At 44.2% G+C, this 17,865-nt stretch overlaps 13 protein-coding genes; 7 read left to right on the plus strand and 6 right to left on the minus strand.

The window, feature by feature from the left end:
* Positions 1 to 229: 229 nt before the first annotated feature.
* Positions 230 to 1,153, plus strand: GSBLH_T00002707001 (uncharacterized protein; the record flags this gene model as incomplete). XM_013041196.1 has 1 exon in its annotated part: positions 230 to 1,153. The coding sequence occupies one exon, from the start codon at positions 230 to 232 to the stop codon at positions 623 to 625; it is 396 nt and encodes a 131-aa protein (XP_012896650.1). The 3' UTR covers positions 626 to 1,153.
* A 356-nt stretch (positions 1,154 to 1,509) lies between these two features.
* GSBLH_T00002708001 (uncharacterized protein) lies at positions 1,510 to 1,772 on the plus strand (the record flags this gene model as incomplete). XM_013041197.1 has 2 exons in its annotated part: positions 1,510 to 1,599; positions 1,635 to 1,772. 2 exons carry the CDS (start codon positions 1,510 to 1,512, stop codon positions 1,767 to 1,769), a joined length of 225 nt encoding a protein of 74 aa, XP_012896651.1. The 3' UTR covers positions 1,770 to 1,772.
* Positions 1,773 to 2,244: 472 nt separating this feature from the next.
* On the minus strand, positions 2,245 to 2,583 carry GSBLH_T00006479001 (uncharacterized protein; the record flags this gene model as incomplete). The annotated part of the gene is made up of 1 exon (XM_013041198.1): positions 2,245 to 2,583. One exon carries the CDS (start codon positions 2,581 to 2,583, stop codon positions 2,245 to 2,247), a length of 339 nt encoding a protein of 112 aa, XP_012896652.1.
* A 389-nt stretch (positions 2,584 to 2,972) lies between these two features.
* GSBLH_T00002709001 (uncharacterized protein) lies at positions 2,973 to 4,100 on the minus strand (the record flags this gene model as incomplete). Its single annotated transcript, XM_013041199.1, has 4 exons — positions 2,973 to 3,197; positions 3,229 to 3,335; positions 3,368 to 3,698; positions 3,729 to 4,100. 4 exons carry the CDS (start codon positions 4,098 to 4,100, stop codon positions 2,973 to 2,975), a joined length of 1,035 nt encoding a protein of 344 aa, XP_012896653.1.
* Positions 4,101 to 5,319: 1,219 nt separating this feature from the next.
* On the minus strand, positions 5,320 to 5,798 carry GSBLH_T00002710001 (uncharacterized protein). XM_013041200.1 has 4 exons: positions 5,565 to 5,798; positions 5,454 to 5,531; positions 5,371 to 5,423; positions 5,320 to 5,340 (listed from the first exon to the last, which is right to left on the minus strand). Exons 1-4 carry the CDS (start codon positions 5,776 to 5,778, stop codon positions 5,326 to 5,328), a joined length of 360 nt encoding a protein of 119 aa, XP_012896654.1. The 5' UTR covers positions 5,779 to 5,798; the 3' UTR covers positions 5,320 to 5,325.
* Positions 5,799 to 7,558: 1,760 nt separating this feature from the next.
* Positions 7,559 to 8,988, plus strand: GSBLH_T00002711001 (uncharacterized protein; the record flags this gene model as incomplete). XM_013041201.1 has 4 exons in its annotated part: positions 7,559 to 7,580; positions 7,614 to 7,730; positions 7,774 to 8,937; positions 8,969 to 8,988. The coding sequence occupies exons 2-4, from the start codon at positions 7,688 to 7,690 to the stop codon at positions 8,986 to 8,988; spliced, it is 1,227 nt and encodes a 408-aa protein (XP_012896655.1). The 5' UTR covers positions 7,559 to 7,580; positions 7,614 to 7,687.
* Positions 8,989 to 8,990: 2 nt separating this feature from the next.
* On the plus strand, positions 8,991 to 9,977 carry GSBLH_T00002712001 (uncharacterized protein; the record flags this gene model as incomplete). Its single annotated transcript, XM_013041202.1, has 5 exons — positions 8,991 to 9,334; positions 9,369 to 9,504; positions 9,539 to 9,635; positions 9,667 to 9,745; positions 9,782 to 9,977. The coding sequence occupies 5 exons, from the start codon at positions 8,991 to 8,993 to the stop codon at positions 9,975 to 9,977; spliced, it is 852 nt and encodes a 283-aa protein (XP_012896656.1).
* Positions 9,978 to 10,392: 415 nt separating this feature from the next.
* GSBLH_T00002713001 (uncharacterized protein) lies at positions 10,393 to 10,809 on the minus strand (the record flags this gene model as incomplete). Its single annotated transcript, XM_013041203.1, has 1 exon — positions 10,393 to 10,809. One exon carries the CDS (start codon positions 10,807 to 10,809, stop codon positions 10,393 to 10,395), a length of 417 nt encoding a protein of 138 aa, XP_012896657.1.
* Positions 10,810 to 12,688: 1,879 nt separating this feature from the next.
* GSBLH_T00002714001 (uncharacterized protein) lies at positions 12,689 to 13,238 on the minus strand (the record flags this gene model as incomplete). XM_013041204.1 has 4 exons in its annotated part: positions 13,186 to 13,238; positions 12,998 to 13,150; positions 12,829 to 12,967; positions 12,689 to 12,798 (listed from the first exon to the last, which is right to left on the minus strand). The coding sequence occupies exons 1-4, from the start codon at positions 13,216 to 13,218 to the stop codon at positions 12,689 to 12,691; spliced, it is 435 nt and encodes a 144-aa protein (XP_012896658.1). The 5' UTR covers positions 13,219 to 13,238.
* Positions 13,239 to 13,291: 53 nt separating this feature from the next.
* Positions 13,292 to 14,660, minus strand: GSBLH_T00006480001 (uncharacterized protein; the record flags this gene model as incomplete). Its single annotated transcript, XM_013041205.1, has 4 exons — positions 13,292 to 13,626; positions 13,669 to 13,795; positions 13,825 to 13,993; positions 14,071 to 14,660. The coding sequence occupies 4 exons, from the start codon at positions 14,658 to 14,660 to the stop codon at positions 13,292 to 13,294; spliced, it is 1,221 nt and encodes a 406-aa protein (XP_012896659.1).
* A 623-nt stretch (positions 14,661 to 15,283) lies between these two features.
* On the plus strand, positions 15,284 to 16,153 carry GSBLH_T00002715001 (uncharacterized protein; the record flags this gene model as incomplete). The annotated part of the gene is made up of 1 exon (XM_013041206.1): positions 15,284 to 16,153. One exon carries the CDS (start codon positions 15,284 to 15,286, stop codon positions 16,151 to 16,153), a length of 870 nt encoding a protein of 289 aa, XP_012896660.1.
* Positions 16,154 to 16,343: 190 nt separating this feature from the next.
* GSBLH_T00002716001 (uncharacterized protein) lies at positions 16,344 to 16,616 on the plus strand (the record flags this gene model as incomplete). XM_013041207.1 has 3 exons in its annotated part: positions 16,344 to 16,403; positions 16,434 to 16,494; positions 16,532 to 16,616. The coding sequence occupies 3 exons, from the start codon at positions 16,344 to 16,346 to the stop codon at positions 16,549 to 16,551; spliced, it is 141 nt and encodes a 46-aa protein (XP_012896661.1). The 3' UTR covers positions 16,552 to 16,616.
* Positions 16,617 to 16,685: 69 nt separating this feature from the next.
* GSBLH_T00002717001 (uncharacterized protein) lies at positions 16,686 to 17,409 on the plus strand (the record flags this gene model as incomplete). XM_013041208.1 has 4 exons in its annotated part: positions 16,686 to 16,734; positions 16,767 to 16,830; positions 16,864 to 16,956; positions 16,989 to 17,409. The coding sequence occupies 4 exons, from the start codon at positions 16,686 to 16,688 to the stop codon at positions 17,389 to 17,391; spliced, it is 609 nt and encodes a 202-aa protein (XP_012896662.1). The 3' UTR covers positions 17,392 to 17,409.
* Positions 17,410 to 17,865: the final 456 nt, after the last annotated feature.

The following is a 17,865-nucleotide window of genomic DNA, read 5'->3' on the forward strand; positions in this document are numbered from 1 at the left end:
CTCTAGTTCAAATGCGAATTCTTCGAAAGCATGAATTCACCGGAATATGGTTGTTCAAGGTCTGACGACTGCTCCTATTTTCTGTTCCTTTTTTTCAGTGAACAATATCAACGCTATTGAACGGTTAGAATTCATACAAAAAAAACATTCCAATGTAAGAATAATTGACACAAATAGTCCCGAATTTGTTGTATGTCATACAGAAAAAAGTATTTATAGTATATATATAATGTCTTCTGAAGAAAATACAGCGAACAATGTAGCTGCTACAACAGCTGCATTAGCAACAGCGGGAACAGTCGCGTATGCCACAAACACTGCAGGGGCAGTAGCCGGGATTCTCGGCTTTAGTGCTCCTGGGATAACAGCAGGATCTACTGCAGCCGGAATGATGAGTGCTGCAGCGACTAGTGGTATTGGAGGAGGTGTAATCTCATTTCTTCAAAGTGTGGGTGCTCACTTCGCTCTAGCTACAGGAGGAGGATTCTTAGCGACCACAGCTGCCATTGCTGCTCCAATCGCAGCAGGAATTGGACTATATTCGTTGCTATCTAGCAGTTCTACAACCGAGGATCAAAAGAAAAAGACAAAGAAAGATGGTACCGGACCAAGTGGCCAAGAATAAAGGTAACATATATGTCAAAATGTTTGTTTTAGTCTGGTACTGTAGTTAGGTTAATTTATTATGCTTCATCTTTAAAAAATCCCCGCATAAAACAGTAAAAGTGTTATATGTCGTACAGTATACGCTATTATTAGTTTATGTCTTCTGAAGAAAACAAAAATTCTAAAAGTACAACTGCTACAAAAGTTGCAATAGCAACAGCGGGAGTAACCGCGTATGTTACCAACGCCGCAGGAGCAGTAGCCGGAATTCTCGGCTTTAGTGTTCCTGGGATAACAGCAGGATCTACTGCAGCCGGAATGATGAGTGCTGCAGCGACTAGTGGTATTGGAGGAGGTGTAATATCGACTCTTCAAAGTGTGGGTGCTCACTTCGCTCTAGCTACAGGAGGAGGATTCTTAGCGACCACAGCTGCCATTGCTGCTCCAATCGCAGTAGGAATTGGTGTGTATAAGTATTACACTTATGATCCTACTGAGAAAGCAAACAAGCCTTCTCGTCCCACTGGGAAAGTTTAAAGAGTTGATTGCTTTGTTTGTGATGAAATCAAATCATTACCCTCTCGCTATTTATATAGACATGACAAATATGGAATCAGGAGCCTGCATCAAATCGTGTATTCCACTTTGCTTGGCCAGTGAATCTGATTGTTGTTATCATATATTCACATTGCATGTAATAAGTAATCAGACGTGATTCCTTCACTCCCTTTCATTCCATGGATAAATAGCATATCCAAGAATTCGTTAAAGGAAATTAGAATAAGCCCGTTCCGTTAGATCCAATATAATTAGGCCAATCTTGCTCCAAACCGATACAAAATTCTTGGATTAACCAGTGTCCCTATTTTATTATTTTGAGACAAGTACAGTTTTTCTTTTGCCATGCATATCACTGCTAAATATTTCGATAATGTGTATGAGTTCGATGTAGAGCCTTCGGACTGGTTGCTATCTTTGAAAAAGAAGATCTCTGTAGGATGTTATCGTTTCTCTCTAATATTCTGTAGGCGGTAACTCACTTGGCTACTGACGAAGTTCAAATTATGATTGGTGACAAGATTCTGCATTTAGAGAAGAAACTATCTTATTATGGTATTGAAGAGGGAACTGAACTGTACGTTTTCAAGAAGAAGACTGTTTAAATATTGCTGTTTGTTGATTCAAATAAGACTCTGGATTTAGCTTTAAAAATTTGGTGGGAAACCTAGAGTATCTTTCACAAACAAAGTAGGGAGTCGCCTCTTTATCTAGGAACCAGACCATGTTGCCCTGAGTAGGGCAAACCTGGGAAATTGGAAGTTCCGTTGGTCCTTTCAGAGACGAAGAAATGACTGGCCGCTTACTGGATCCAGTGGCAATAACGAAAACATTGGAAGCATTATTAACGACTGGGAGGGTTAGAGAAATTCGATCACTCGGCGGTTTAGGGCTATTATGGACGGGCACAACCCAGTGAGTAGAATCCTTTAAGTGCGGAAAACCAGGAAAGAGCGAACAAATATGACCATCTGGACCTACACCTAGAAAAATAATGTCGAAAACTGGGTAAGAATTCTGAACAGGCAGTTCTTTCAATTCCGAGGAATATCTCAGAGTAAAAAGAAGAAGTACTTCTAATTACAATTCTGCAGACTCTTCAGGAGTAGCTCCAGAGTTTGCCTTATGGATGTTATTTTGTGGAATGTGCGCATCTTCAAAGGCTTTACTCCATGCATAATAGTTGCTATCTGGATGGTCATACGGAACACAGCGCTCATCAGCAAAGTAAAACTCCACGTTCTTCCAGGAAATGGATCCATCAGTGAGTAACTTCGATAACAGAAGTGGCTGCGATGATCCAGAGACGGCAATCGTTGTGTGTCTTCCTTTTTGCTCATTGTTACTAACAATTTCCTTCACAAACGGAGCAACTTGCTTGTAGAGGATTTCCTTGCTTTTGATAATAGACTCTACCATAATATATACCTATCTGCTGTGATAATCATTTTTATTAAACAAAGAGAACAAATATTGGTAAGAAAGAAAGACACCACCTTCAACAATCAGTATATTTGTTCTTCTATTTTCTAGCACTCTGAAACGAAGGCAGTACAAAGGATGGAGATGGCTGGAACCCATCAGCAGTGAAATCATAAGGCATCAAGTAATGCTCAAAGAAACGTTTTACAAGCTCAGGATTCTTATACCGTCCTGGCATATCATGGTATCGATCGTTCGACACGATAATCGAGCGATGCTTCATTGCATGATTCACAATGTAGATATCTTCATACTCCTGAACAGCGTAGAATGTATGCGCCTTTCTCATTTCCTTTAAGAACTCGAGGTCGTCTGGCCTCTAGCACTCAGCTCTTATTCCAAACCCTACTGTGATCTTCGTAGTTGGTCTTTCTACGAATGATGGACAGAAAAAAAGTCATACCGTCAAAATACTTCGCGTTCAGATATCCGCTGATCGCGCATCCTTTCTTCCGAAAATATTCACACGCGAGGCGAATGCCTTTGCAAGCGTACGTCTCATGGCAGCCGTAGGAAAACGCGATATTGCTGACATCCAGAACCACCGAGAACTACAGTCATTCAATCGAATTCAGCGACTACCGACGAAGGAATGTCGATGTTGCTCACCAAACTCCCCAAATTATCAAAATCGCTGAGGGACAGCGAGCTCGAAACCGTCAAAAACACCTCTTGTTTGTTGTCGTTCCCTGCGATTCATCCCTCCAACCACCCCTCCTACCCTTCTTTTGCTCTCGGCGATTTCCAGAGAGTGCTAGGGAACTGCTCCCCTTCCTCGGCGGAGACGTGACCAGTCTGCTCTCTTCGCGTTCCTCCTTTTCGCTTCTCTGCGGCTTCTTCAAGTCCTTCGCCGTTCTCTCCAATTTACCGTCCTTCGCAGTTCTCTCCAATTTACCGTCCTTTCCACCGGCGCGTGTCGATTTTCCATTCTTCTGACTGGCCACGGGAATTTTCTTTTCGGGTTTCCCTCTCGAAACCCATTGCTCGGTCTTGATGAGATGACAAACTCTCTCTGCGCTGGACTCAAACAAAGCGTCGTGAATGAATGACGTCTATTCTTCATCTCCCGGCCATTGCACAACCGTCACTTGCTGAATAAACAAAACGAACGAGCAACAGCGGAAGAGCGAAACGATCTTGGAGTAGAGAGGGTCGATTTCGGAAGCGACGGGTTTGATGTCCCGCTCAACTCTTTCTTTCATCATCACAAACGCAACTGCTGCTTTTTTCGAGATCAAATTCGAATCGAGATATTTGCTGGCATAGAAAAGCATGAGCAAAATGGGAACGAAAAACACCGTTTTGGAAGTATCGTATAACTTGATCCACGTCATGCAAACCTGGATATAGATCTGAATCATTTTCTCGTTATTCTGCTCCTCCGGATCGGAGAAAAGAATGTTCTCATCCGAATAAACATGCGTGATCGTAATGCCAATGATGGAGATAAGCATCACAGTGGTCACACGTTCATCGTTAACACACCAATTCTATCATTCGAAAGGATATCACTCTTCTTGTCCTTCCAACACGATGGCAACTGCGCGATTTTATCGAACTGCGACAGCTGACTCGCCAATCCGCTCAAGTCCTTCTTCACAATGCATTTGTACATTATCGATAAAAAGCAATAGACCAAAAGCGTGAGCGGATGATTGCTCTGCATGTTTATGGATTCATACAATGAATTGCAAATGCGAAACACTCGCGATATTTCTTTTGACGTGATCTCGCGATGAGGCCACTCCGAAGAGAACGCCAAGAAGTAATGAAAGATCGCGTTCAAATAAAACTCATGAACGCAATAGACGAAGCCCAGCATGAATTGGCTTCGATCATTGTCAGGATTCAAATAACACGCGTTTTTGAAATAGTGCGATGATTTCGACAGCTTCTGGCCTTTCTTGTCTATTCGGGTAGCGAAGTTCCATCATGCGTACATGTTACGCTGTCGATCGCGAGCTGATAGCAGCCAGCGATAAGGAAGATTTCAGACAGTAGCTGGTATTTGATTTGATTGAGCCCTTCAGCGGTAGCGTTCGCTTGGAGAAACTGGTCCAAACTGGTTTTGTAGATCTTGTAAAAGCTGTTGATAAACTCCTCAATAAGAGACAGATTGGAAGTAAGCGATTGGACTAGAGCACCCGGCAAAACTCTTCTATCTTTACATCTGTTGATGGCAGCAACCATTTCACGAACCTAAAATCAAAATCAAAGGAAATGCAAAACGTAGAGTAGATTGCTCGACAAAAACACTGTGTTCATATTGGATCGATATATATCTTCAGTCTTATGAATAAATATATAAAAATAGATGGAAAGCACAAGTTGCGATAGCTTGGCGTAGGACTCAGAAAGCAAACCATCGCGAATCCACTCTTTCGAGTTTTCTGACTTGGAATCCAGCTCATAGGCACAGTCAAACAATTTCACCTCCAGTGTTGATAATGGCTATGATTCAGTTCTTACCCAATACTATACCAGCTTTGTGATGTTAATACTTAGATTGGTGGGTTGACTGAGAAATTGCCTCTTTTTCTCGATTTCAAGGTTAGAAGATAAATGGTTTAAGATTTCCTCGAGCTTCTTTCCCAGATTGAAGTTCGTATTCATCGAATAAATAAATGAATGTATGTCCATCATTTCTCACATATGACATATAACAAACAGGCAAGTTGATCATTCCTTTTTACTCTAACCCTTACAACGATTGAACTAAAATACTTCCTTATTAGATTCTGCGATAAACTGCTCCAAGTCATCGACCTGGGCCCAAACTATATATTAATTTAAATGAACATCGATACTAGGCTTCTGAGATATGAGAGACGGCTTCATGCGGTTCGAATAGGTTACCTTAATCACTTTCCCAAATAATTCAGCATCTAGATTTTCATTAATCGACATGTACTAGTCACTATTCATGTTATCACGCGCTTCCGCTGCATCTTCCGCATCTTCAAATTCTACAAATCCAAAACCTCGCTTCAATCCAGTTCCGGCATCTAGGGGAATTGTTACTTCCTTTACTTCGCCGAACGGGACAAAAACGCCAAGCAATACTTGCTCGTCGACTTGGTCATCGAGTCCTCCTATCCGATAAACTAGGCTGGTCTGCAAACATACCGACATATAGAATTTTACGATTTGACATTTTCAAAAGAAAAAGTATTGTTTTGTATTCTGTTTGTTTGAAGGGATTTCATGCAAATTAGTATGAAAACAAGTGATTTGCAATTTTGTGGAATCGAGTATTCTTCAAAAAAGTGTGAAAAAAATAATAATAGTAGTAAAAAGAACGAAAAGGAGTATCACATTGTGGAACGAATTCGTTAGTATTCTCAAACAAAAAATAAAGAAAAGAAAAGAAATGAGAGAGAGAGACACCTTTCATCCATTAACAAATTCCTTTGATTCTGAAAACCCCACCTTGTTCTAACAAACACCACTCGAAAATCCATATACCGTTTTACACCTTTCTCTCCTAATTTGCATGCAACCCATCATCAAATCTCGACTTCTTCGTCTTCGTCTTCCTCTCCACCTTCTCCACCAGCCGGTCCATCAGCTCCATCGTCTACCCCTCGCCTCCGCTCTCCATTCCTACCGCTATCACGCACCCCACTCCCATCACAACCCCCATTCCCATCCTCGTCCACGCCCTTCCCTCCTCCAATCGCATCAATCCGCTCTGATTGATCACCACTCGCACCACCGGCGTGTTCTCACCGCGAATTCGATCGAACGACAACCGAGACACGCGGCTCACCGCTCTACATCCCATCCCACACCATCCTCGCCTCTACTCATAATCGCGGTTCTTCGAACTTCCAATCGGAATCAGCGTCACATCCACATCCCAACTCGACACATTGCAAGCCGACAAAGGAAACCAGACGGCCTTCGAAGCGTGGCCGTTCGATGCGATGGAGAGCGACGAAGGCGCCACATCGACGAGAGACAAAAGCGAGTCGCTTTCAAAATCGTCGCTCGACAAAAACGGGAAAATGCCCGAAGCGTCGATCGACAATTCGAACTTCACCTGCGATGAGAAGCCAACCAAAGACAAACGTTGGGGGGATGGAACGACCACTGCTTCTTGCACTGCGAGTTCTTCATGCGAGTGACATAGTCGAAAACTGAGTAATTCCCGCACTACAGAGAAATTCGCACATGCAAAAAACCTTGTCCAAACGAGGAAGCAGCTTGGTGATTTTGTAACCTAGATGGCTGTAAACAGATAGAATGCGTTCGCACGAATCGCAAATCACTCGCGATTTGTACATACTGCTCTCCGTTGAGGGGAAATAGCAATTATAGTTCTTCTCGTTGAATCGCCGATTGATTTGATTCTACAGTATCAAACGATGATAATAAAGCAAATCTACTATGTCTTCGGAGGTGAGAGTTTTGCCATTCATCAGCTCAACGTTTACCGACTCTCCAGTGACCGTGCTACCCGACACCTTTACAAACTCACAAAGAACACTACGAAATCACTCCATTTCTCACTTCCTGCCCACTTTGGAAACGTTGCTTCCAAACTCAGTGTTTCAATTGGGTGTAGCGACGTGTCGATCTCTAAAGAAGATGGTATTTGCTAAAAATGAGCTTCGTTTCGCAACATCAATACAGAGTGCAAATACACAATCGTGACTGCTACAAATAACGACAGTACCAAAGACAATATGGAAACTATGTAAAATACCCAATACAGAAATGTACGCAAACCTCCCGTTGCAGTCCTCTTCAAAAAGTAGGAATCAACTTGAGGCTTCACGTCTAGCGACCGTAGCAATCTCTGCATTCACACCAGACAAAGTCTGATCAGGAAGTAGGGATATCATTTGAAAATGCATGTGCTTAATTCGTGAAAAAACATCACGTTGGTCAGAGAACCAAATAATCTCCACACCATTTACAAAATATGCCCGGTACATTGCAGTTGAATATTGGGTGAGTTCTAGGTCTTGTTGGAGATACAGCAGATACAGTTTACACGATTTCAAAAGATGTTGAGGTTGTACCGACTTTCGATGCGATGGGATTGAACCCGGATTTGTTGCGAGGCATTTATGCATACGGTAAGGGGTGGTTGGTGAAAGCTTGTTTCTTACGTGTTTGTAGGTTTCGAAAAGCCCTCGGCCATTCAGCAGCGTGCGATTCTCCCCATTATCAAAGGCAGAGACGTTATCGCTCAATCCCAGTCAGGAACGGGAAAGACCGGTGTGTTCTGCATTGGAGTGCTTCAGAACATCGACCCCTCTCTCATGGAGACGCAGGCCCTCATTTTATCGCCCACGCGCGAGTTGGCTGAGCAATCACAGAAAGTGTTGCTTTCGATCGGAGATTGCATGAAAGTGCAGTGCCACGCATGCGTTGGAGGCAAGAGTCTGAGCGATGACATCCGTCGTCTCGATTACGGTGTCCAAGTGGTGTCCGGCACTCCGGGCCGTGTCTACGATATGATCAACCGTCGTCATTTGCGAACGCGCAATATCAAGATCCTGGTGATCGACGAAGGCGATGAGATGCTGAATCAGGGCTTCAAGGAGCAGCTGTACGATATCTACCGCTATCTGCCTCCAGCAACGCAAGTGGTGCTTGTTTCTGCGACGATGCCGAAGGAGGTGCTGGACATGACGAGCAAGTTCATGAACGAGCCGGTGAAAATCCTTGTGAAGCGCGATGAGCTGACGCTGGAGGGCATCAAGCAGTTCTTCGTGGCGGTGGAGCGCGAGGAGTGGAAGTTCGACACGCTGTGCGACCTGTACAACAACCTGACCATCACGCAGGCCGTCATCTTCTGCAACACGCGGCGCAAAGTGGAATGGCTGGCGGCGAAGCTGCGCGAGGCGAACTTCACGGTGAGCTCGATGCACGGAGACATGCCGCAGAAGGAACGCGATCGCATTATGGAGGAGTTCCGAGCCGGGAATAGCCGAGTGCTGATCGCTACCGACGTGTGGGGACGAGGACTGGATGTGCAGCAGGTGTCGCTGGTGATTAATTACGATCTGCCGAATAGTCGAGAGCTGTATATTCATCGGATTGGACGATCCGGACGATTCGGAAGGAAGGGCGTCGGAATCAACTTTGTCACGAATGAGGATATCAGCGTTCTGAGAGATATCGAGCAGTACTACAGCACGCAGATCGATGAAATGCCTATGAACATTAACGACTTAATCTTCACTTTTTGTTATACACTCAAGGAGTGCACTTGTAAACAATGTCAAACAGTTCCGCGTCCACCATGGACAAATACGAGCAGTTGTCTCCGCTCTTTAAGTACTCCGTTAGGATCTTCGCTCAGGAATAGGAACGAGAGCCGCGTCATGAAGATGCAGGCTACCGATGTTATCATAAAGGCCGGAAAGGAGTTCGTTCTGCCAGTTATGGTTTCTAAAGCTGGAACGACTATTCACTGGGTTTTTCATACAACAGTTTATGATGTTCATTTCGGAATAGCCAAGCTAAATGAAAACAACGAGAGAGAGTGGGTCGTGGCTAATACTCCCTACCCTCCGTCAGACCCGCAACAGGGCAAGGTGGTGATCGAAAATCCCGGAAACTATTATCTCGTTTGGGATAATACCTATTCCTGGTTCCATGAGAAGAGCGTGTACTACTCTATTGAAATTGTGATGCCCGAACCTACTGTGGATGAAAAGGTTGACTGTGCGCGGTATGGTTGCTTGTGATGAGCAGTGAATGGGTAGTGTTATTCTTCAAGACCTCCAGAAAATACGGCAAGAAATCGTGGAATGCGACGAAAAAGAATCTGCAAAGAAATCCGAGATCGCTGAACTCGAATCGCATCATTCTGAGAAACTCCAAGAACTGGAGAAACTGAAGGTAATCTGCTATCCACATTGTCATAAACCCTCAGAGCGAGATCGCGAGCATCGAAGAATCCATAAAGAAGTGCAACGAAGACATTGCCGATTTGCAGACCCAGCAAACCGCCGAAAAATCGAGCATGCAAAGTCTTTTTTCTTTATTTTCTTTGATGACCAGACCTCCAAACCTTGGCTCCCTTCCTCTTGGAGGGCAACCGCGTGATCGCCATGCTGGACGGCCCCGATTTGCTGCGTTTGTAAGCGAGAATTCGATCGAATTGAATCACCGCTAGGGGCTGCGTGAACCGCATTTTTATGGAGGCGACGCGCAGAGAGAGCGTCTGGAACGCGGTGTTTAAGAGTGACAGCAAGGAGAACTTGCAGATTGTGCTGAAAAACGAGTGGGTGAAGAAGCGATGGGACTTGATTAACCCGGGGGTTGCTGCAGGCGCAGAAGAGGAGGCGGAAGAGCCAAAGAAGGAAAATTAATCGTGCTGTGAGGTGTCCAATTTGTTTTCAAACACGAGAGATGATAAGAACTGCCATTTTCCAACCTCTTGCATTTCAGCAACAACGAAGTCGCATGCAAGTAACCGAATTTCTTGGATTTATTGTCCTGTTCCTTGTTTTTCGATGTAGCGAGTTCAGAAGTACCATCTATGAAGCCAAGCTATGGAATGTGTACCAATCGATTTTTCAAAGTTTAAAATGCAGATCATACTTTTCAATGAGCATATTCTTTGCCGGGATCCTTTTTGTCTTTTATCTTTACCTCGCCATCTATCTGCCATGGTGGAAACATGTACACGATAGCTGGAGCGTCTACTGTCCTGTAAATCCATTGAGATCCGTTGTCTGTAGAATGTGATGTACACCATGACGCTGTTCATGGTTCTCTTTGTTGTTACGTAAGCACCAAGGGTTGTCTATCATGCAGACTCACAATCGCTTTATGGAAACTCTGGGGGTTGTTCACTCCGCTTATTCTGTACATTCTGTTCTCCTGCCTCGTTTCAATCGCTTCTCTCTTCTCCCCTGTTTGCAACAAACACACGCACTCATATCGAATGGAAGATTCCACCAATCCAAAAAACATGGCCGGAACAATCGACTTCGTCGTCGAAAACCGCCAGCCCAAATGCTCATGACACCTCCTACAAATCAAGATCTCCCACGCATAATCCGGAAACCACGAATCATGCAAGTCGGGGCTGCCAAACACCGCATATCCCTGCAGCTTCTGCGTCGTCACCACGTTGAACACCACGCCGCACGCGTTCACCAGCGACTGCTTCACCGTGCTGCCCCCGAACAGATTCATCCGATCGCTCGCGCGCGCGCGGAACAGGCAATTCCCGCAGGAGCAGGAAATCCTCAGCTCGTTCTACGCGTGAATCCGCGCAGCGAACGCCACCGAAGCCACCAAGAGCAGCGAAAGCGTTCGCTGGACGCGCCGCAGCGCCGGCGAGCATTGGAACAGGCTCTGCTCCGTTTCGTAATCGACCAGCAGCTGGTTGCACAGCAGAAAACTCAACGTCTCGTCGTTCTGCGGGAGACTTCGAAGGATTTCGCTGTCGTTCTGCTCGCGCTGCGTGTCAATCCCGCGCCATCGCTACGTAAAACGAGTTGCATTCCCGGAGAACGCGCAGTGCCGCTTGCTGCAGATACGCTTCTTCGCGCACTCCGTTCCACAGACCGCAATTTCGCCGCAGTCTCCACTCTACGCGCGACGCGGCCGCTCGTTTCTACCTAGCATCGACGGGTTCGGCAGCTCGATCTGTGCGCATTGCTGCGAAAACAATGACAAAACGGAGGCTTCCTCGCGCGAGGCGAGCTGCTGATGAAACGGACACAGTCGGACGGTTCCCAGCGTCGCGCGGTCGCGGTTTCGTGAGTAGTTCAGCACTTCGCACGGCTGGACGCATTCTAAAAGAACGCCGAAGCGAATTCGGTCGTTCTCTTCGTGAAGATAGCCGCGCTTGACGTGGACCAGGCAGCCAAAGTGCAGGTCGTTGTCGAACGCGTTCAATCGGCAGCCGGCAATGCAGAGAAGTGGAGGATTCGGTTCGTGACGCAGACAGCGAAGAAACAAATCGGCTTCGCTGGGGATCGTGGTAAACAGCGGAATGACTTTACCTGGGTAGGTTTGGATCCGATCCAGAAGGAAAATGTGCACATTCTTTAGAATTGGTTGCTGCTGCAGCTGAGGGGCATTTCGATTCGCCAGCTCTTCGAGTCCTTCTCTCGTGTCACTTCGGCAAACCATGTTCACTAAATAGGGATGGCGGAGAATGGCTTCGCTTTGAATCGTTGGATGCACGAATTCCACATGGAAATCTGCCTGCTGCTCTCGGTTTCTGTATACATGCTGTAGCAGCTCGGAGAGTGTTTGAAATCCAAAAAACTGCAGGTTGTTATCATTCAAAAGGTTTTCAATCGTATTGTTTTCGTCGGTGTTACCATTTGCATTGCCATTGAGAGGAACAAATCTATAGATGAGCGGAAAATTCTGTCCACACTCTATAGGAAGATCAAATTCAGAAAAGTCTTCCATCCCAGAAGCAGAATAATCGGATTCTTCATAGTCATCATAATACTCTGAAGAAATGGAATAGGATTGGCTTTCCTGGTCTCTGGGTATGTAGTCTTCGTAATCTATATCCGATAGATCACTTCTATTATGGTCATTCGGGAGATTTCTTTAAGTAAAAGGGGAAATGGATTCAAACGCAGCAGGAGGATCGGATTCGGAAAGCTCATCTCTACCAGAGGAAGGATGTTGGGATCCTTCTAATTCTTCATTAATGTTTGGAGAGGTGTGATCTGACTGGTTTTCCTGGTTTTCCATATACTGGCTACTTCAATCAATAGAACAAAATATCCGAAAAAATAAAGCTCACAAAAAAGATAACATGAAGGTGTGAAAGAGACTAGAGAAACACTAAAAGGTCTGTAACAAACGAAAATACAAAAATCATCAATTGAATCATAAGGTATAATTGATCGGTAAGAAGTGTATATTTCATTTTGGATAATAATAATAATAACATGGAGCTAGCAACTCATCAAGTAACCTTTATTCACAATATGAGATAATGAGTACCTTGAATTTTTTAATAAAATAAACGTATAACACGAACAACAGTACAAAAATAATTTCTAATCACACAAGTATCACTCATCCTCCAAACATCGCGATTTCAACAAACAAACCACACCTTTTGATACACTAAATCCCTATCTGCTTCCAACGGCGGCAACCTCCTCTTCGTCCGACTTCGACGATTCACCACATTATACCCCACGGCTCCTACCCTCAAATCCCCTCTCTGCTGCTCACCAGCCGTCGCTACAACGATTCCCAGCATGTTTTTCCACGACAGAACATTTCCAAGGATGATGCTGGTCGCCACGATGATCGAAACACGCTTGAAAGTGCTGGCGATCGAATACGAGAGCGACGAGAAGAGATACATCGCCTATCCATCACGACACAGACGCAGTCACACTGAATAGGAAGAGATCGAGCTCAGATATTGGAGGAAGGCGCTGATAAACACGTGATCCCAGCGAATCATTTGGTAGGTCGACCGACGCACCTCGAAGAACACGACGATCGGAAACAGGATGCAGCAGCTGAGCAGGCCGTTGCAGAGGTGGACCTGTACGGGTAAAACAGCCAGTCACAAAGAAGTACGTAGTTGCGATCCATACCCATGTGCATCAGCATCTTGAGGTAGATGCTCTGCCAGACGCCGATAATGGTTGAGAGAAGTGCGCAGATAAAGCCTGACCAGTTGAATCTACAGGATAGTAAGCCTCATTCCCAGAAAGCACTCAATCTCGTTGACAGATGCGTAAATCACACCGAAGACAATCGGGATCAACGAAAGAAAAGTCGAAGAGTCCACGCTTTCACGAGTCCAAACAAAAACCAGCAGCACGTTAAAGAACGGCTGCAACGCCTTTACAGTGTGTGTAAGCGATACGGGTATTAACCCGTAGGATGTGTAGGTTAGAAATTTGGCACACATCATCGCGAGAGAAAGTGGATAGAGATATCGTACAGTTTTCCACAGATTAGCTCGGCCTAAATAAAAGAACAGTTCAGATCGGTGAAAAATCCCCATATTGAGAACTACATTTCACAAAACACAATAGAATCGACTATCACAGGTACAACTAATAAGGACATGGGCAAATGTTAGAGTCAGAGGAAAGACTGCATTCCCAGTGTTGAGCAATCGCTTGTTTATCACCGTTGCAAGAATGGAAAAGGAGTACCATAAAGTGACAGAGAGAATGGTCTAGATAAGAGATTGGAGCAAGGAACAACCTCAATGACTAGCAACCACTTTTTCTTCTTCTTCTTTGAATCGTATGTGTATTTTACATTAACGTCATCGTCCGAATTGATATCATAATCAGATCCATAGAACCTCATTTGAAAACACGCAAAATATCCATAATCAAAAATAACAATTGTGTGACTACAAACAAACATACTAACAACAAATAGACGGTCTTAGATACACATCATCAACATAAATAAAATTATCATTAGTTTGAAAAAACGTCCTACTTTCTGCGATACGAACGCCACTTTCGGCTACGTTCATTGATAAACCAGTTGTCTACTTTTTGTAAATTTAGTCCCGTTCTTTCAGACAACTCGATCTTTTCCGCTTGAGTAGGATAGGGGTGATCCACATGTTCTCGGAACCAACACGACAAAATATCTTTAGCGTAAATAGGCAGATTGGGTCTTCTTCGCCTGGGCTTTGAGGTAGGAGAGTAATCTGAAGGCGAATTACTGTCCGTAGTGTCTTGGTCAGACGTAGAAGGAAGCGAATAGATAGTTTCCAGAGCAGTGTCGAGAATGGCTTTTTTAACATCAAGAGAAACTATCCGCAGCAGTTCCTCTGCGTCCTCTCTCGTCTCAAAAAGCAGTGTATCGGCCTCATTCACCAAAAATTCTTTCTCTAATTGTTCAACGCGTGAAAACTGATTCAGAACCATACTATTAATGTATGCATACTCCTTAGGAGTTTCTGATAATTGCTGCAGACCTTGCGAAACAACTAGTTGGAAATCGTCAATCGTATGTTTTCCATCTCTGCTGTCCGCAATAATCGCATGAGGGAAGAGTAACGCAAATTCCTTTCTCAGCATTACAATATACTGTTACAAGCAAGGTATAGTTTGAAAAGGCTGTCAATCAATTTTTGTGTTTCTATGGTTTAAAATAGCAATAGCGATAATGTATCAACTTCAGGAGATGTGAAATGCGATGTACAGATGGCATTTCACAAAAACCATTCATGCAAATAACTTGCATAACATGAATTTTGTCTTCTCTTCAAAGCAAATCGCTCAGTACTGTTCGGAGAGATGGGGTGTATTGTGATGGACGGAAATCCCTTCAAAACGCACATCATGATTCTAAAATGTGTATTGAATGAGACAATTCGTATTTTCCTACTCTCAGCATGCGAGTGCAATACCCAAATTGGCAAAACATCAAACCCCGTGTGAGGAGAAATACTGAATCTCGCGAATAACCGCGACTAAAATATGAGATTTCTCCATAAGTCTCATTATCAACAAGAAAGAGTCACCTCTATTCTGGAATCTTGGTATTTTAAGCGTTAAAGCCTGATTCTATTTCTCTTCTACCTTCTATTTGTAGTTAAGTTATTACTCTACCTTTTTGTAAGCATCATGCGTGTAAGTGATGTGTAGGTTGCTGTTTTGTTTTTGGACCTTTTGGACCTACTTGCGAATTAATTTGAAGAATGACCAAGCAAGAAGAATTGGAACATATCAATCGCCTCTTAGAAACGAAGATCGCTAGTGACGAATCTATGATGGTGAAACGATGTGAAAATGGAAGTTCTTTGGCAATGCCTATGAACACAAGTCCCTTTCCGAGAAACCGCATTGAGGACGAGTTTACCCAGATCCTCCAGACCAAGAAGCAGTCCTTAGTAATTGTGCCGACTGAATTCTTCTCCTTCGCAGAGACAGCGGCTATGCCTCCTGCCTCGTACTCCCCCATGTGCACCTGTGGCGGCAACAACAACTGCTGTTCTTGCTGCCTTAATGTAATTCCTCCGAAGAAGTTCCACTGCACCTTTGAAGGCTGCAGCTACTCGACGATCCGCAAGAGCGATATGAAGACGCACCTCCGCTCCCACACCGGCGAAAAGCCGTATAAATGCCCCTACGCCGACTGCGACTATGCGGCGGTCACGCGCAGCATCCTCGTCATCCACATCCGAACCCACACCGGCGAAAAGCCGCTGAAATGCCCCTATCCGAACTGTTCGTACTCCTCGGCGAACCACAGCAATCTTAAAGTCCACATTCGAACCCACACCGGCGAAAAGCCGTTTAAGTGCACCGTGGCGGGATGCGGCTACGCGTCGATCACCTCCAGCGATCTGAAAAAACATATGAGAGTACATGAGAACGGGAAGGTGTATCGATGTCCCCATAAAGCGTGCGGTTTTGTGTGCAGCAGTCGAAATGGACTCAAGAAACACCAGCAGATCCATAGCGAAGAAAAGACGCTTAAGTGTGTCGTTCCCAAGTGTGGGTTCGTGCCGATTCATTGCGGAAATCTCAAGTCGGAGATGGAAAACCACGAAATTGGAGCCTTGTAATTGTTTTGTGTATTGCGCTATGTTTGTTCAGACAATCGGCTTTGTGGTGGTTGTTTCAATATGGGAGAAGGACTTGGGTCGCACACAAATTTCAAGGATAAGCGAATATAAATTTCCCATTCCTCACATTTAACTTTCTCATCTAGTTTTGATATTGGAAAACTATGCCGAAGGTACAGACTTGAGGAGTATGACTAGCATATTAGGTTTTGGGAGTCAGTATAAAGCTGTTGAGCAAAGCGGGAACAGGGTACGATTTTGCAGCGCTTGTGAAGTTTAGCTTCTTTTACACGACGCGAAAGAATCCAATGAACACTCCAAACAAGTTGAAGTTGATCAAGGTAGGTTTTTGCCAAGGAAAGCGGCCTTACGCTATAGTACGACCCTATTGTACGTAGACATGTGGTTTTCGAAGAAACAAAGTCGATTAAGAAGTGATGATGTTTTGTTTAGTATTTTTCTATTCTCTTTGTTTACACTCCTAACCTGCGTGACATGGGAACATTTTTCAAATTATTCTCTATTTTGCACCATGGAAGTAAAGTATACTGTTGTGGACACAGAGTCGCGGCCAGTAATATGTATGCTGTCTAATTATGGAGCTAAGAGCTAGTTGGTTTCGAGAACTCGATTCCATGCAAGGAGGAACTCGTTGGTGCGTCCTACGGTATATTCGAGTAGAGATCGAATCGTTGCTGCTGATCAAATAGGTCTACGGAAGATAAAGACCAGCTCGCCTTGAAAATAAAAGGAGATCGTCTAACCTTGATTGGAAAGGGTCCTAAGAACTCAAAGACTGAAAAGTACAAAAAATAGATGGCGATTTAGTCTTTAGACTTTACATTGGAGTTTTCAACCCCAAAAAAGAAGAAGTGAAAATGGTGCAGACTACGAGTTTGCTTCCCGTCATTCAGCATGTCGATGGATTTGAGCCCACTGAAATCGAGTCTGAGAACATGTCTGGCCTTTCTTCTCGGGATCAGTACTTTATACGCCGTAAGCAGCTTGTGGGTACTTTCGGAAACAAGAAGAGTAAGCAAATTCTAAAGCAATCAGAAAGTGCCGTGATTGAAGCCGGTACCGTGATTGGAGGAAAGACAATGGAAACCATTTTGAAGATGAAGGCAGAAAACGTGGATATGAAGAACGTTATCATGAAGAAGCCGAAGAAGAGTTCTGCTGCTGCTAAGAATGCACAGGAAAAGAAGGAAACAAATGCGAAGAAGAGTAAAGAGTAGTGATTTAGAATGTTACAGGTGTGTGTTTGTTTGAAATGGATGTGGGTTGATTCAATGTGTTCGAAATGGATGTGGGTTGATTCAGTGTGTTCGAAATGGATGTGGGTTGATTCAATGTGTTCGAAATGGATGTGGGTTGATTCAATGTGTTCTTATTAAAAGTGGGCAAATTCTTAAGTTTGTGAGAACAAACAGAATACAAGGAATCAGCAGTAGAAAAAGAAGAAGAAGATGATGAAGAAGAAGAATCATGGATACTTTTTGATTCATAGGTAGTTTCCGAAAAAGCAGAAAAGGCATCCATGTTGATAACCTACATAGATTACTACACGACACATTTGGCTCACTCCATTCTTTAAAACGCCTGAAGATTCAAGTGCCTTGTGGATTGACTGGGCTGCCGACTTAATGTGAGGAAGCCAGTGATTCTCCATTTCTTCGAGATACTCAGTAAACTAATGTTCATGTTGTATT

This window comes from Blastocystis hominis (genome assembly GCF_000151665.1).
Source record: "Blastocystis hominis, Singapore isolate B (sub-type 7) whole genome shotgun sequence assembly, scaffold_2".
NCBI classification, from domain to species: domain Eukaryota; class Bigyra; order Opalinata; family Blastocystidae; genus Blastocystis; species Blastocystis hominis.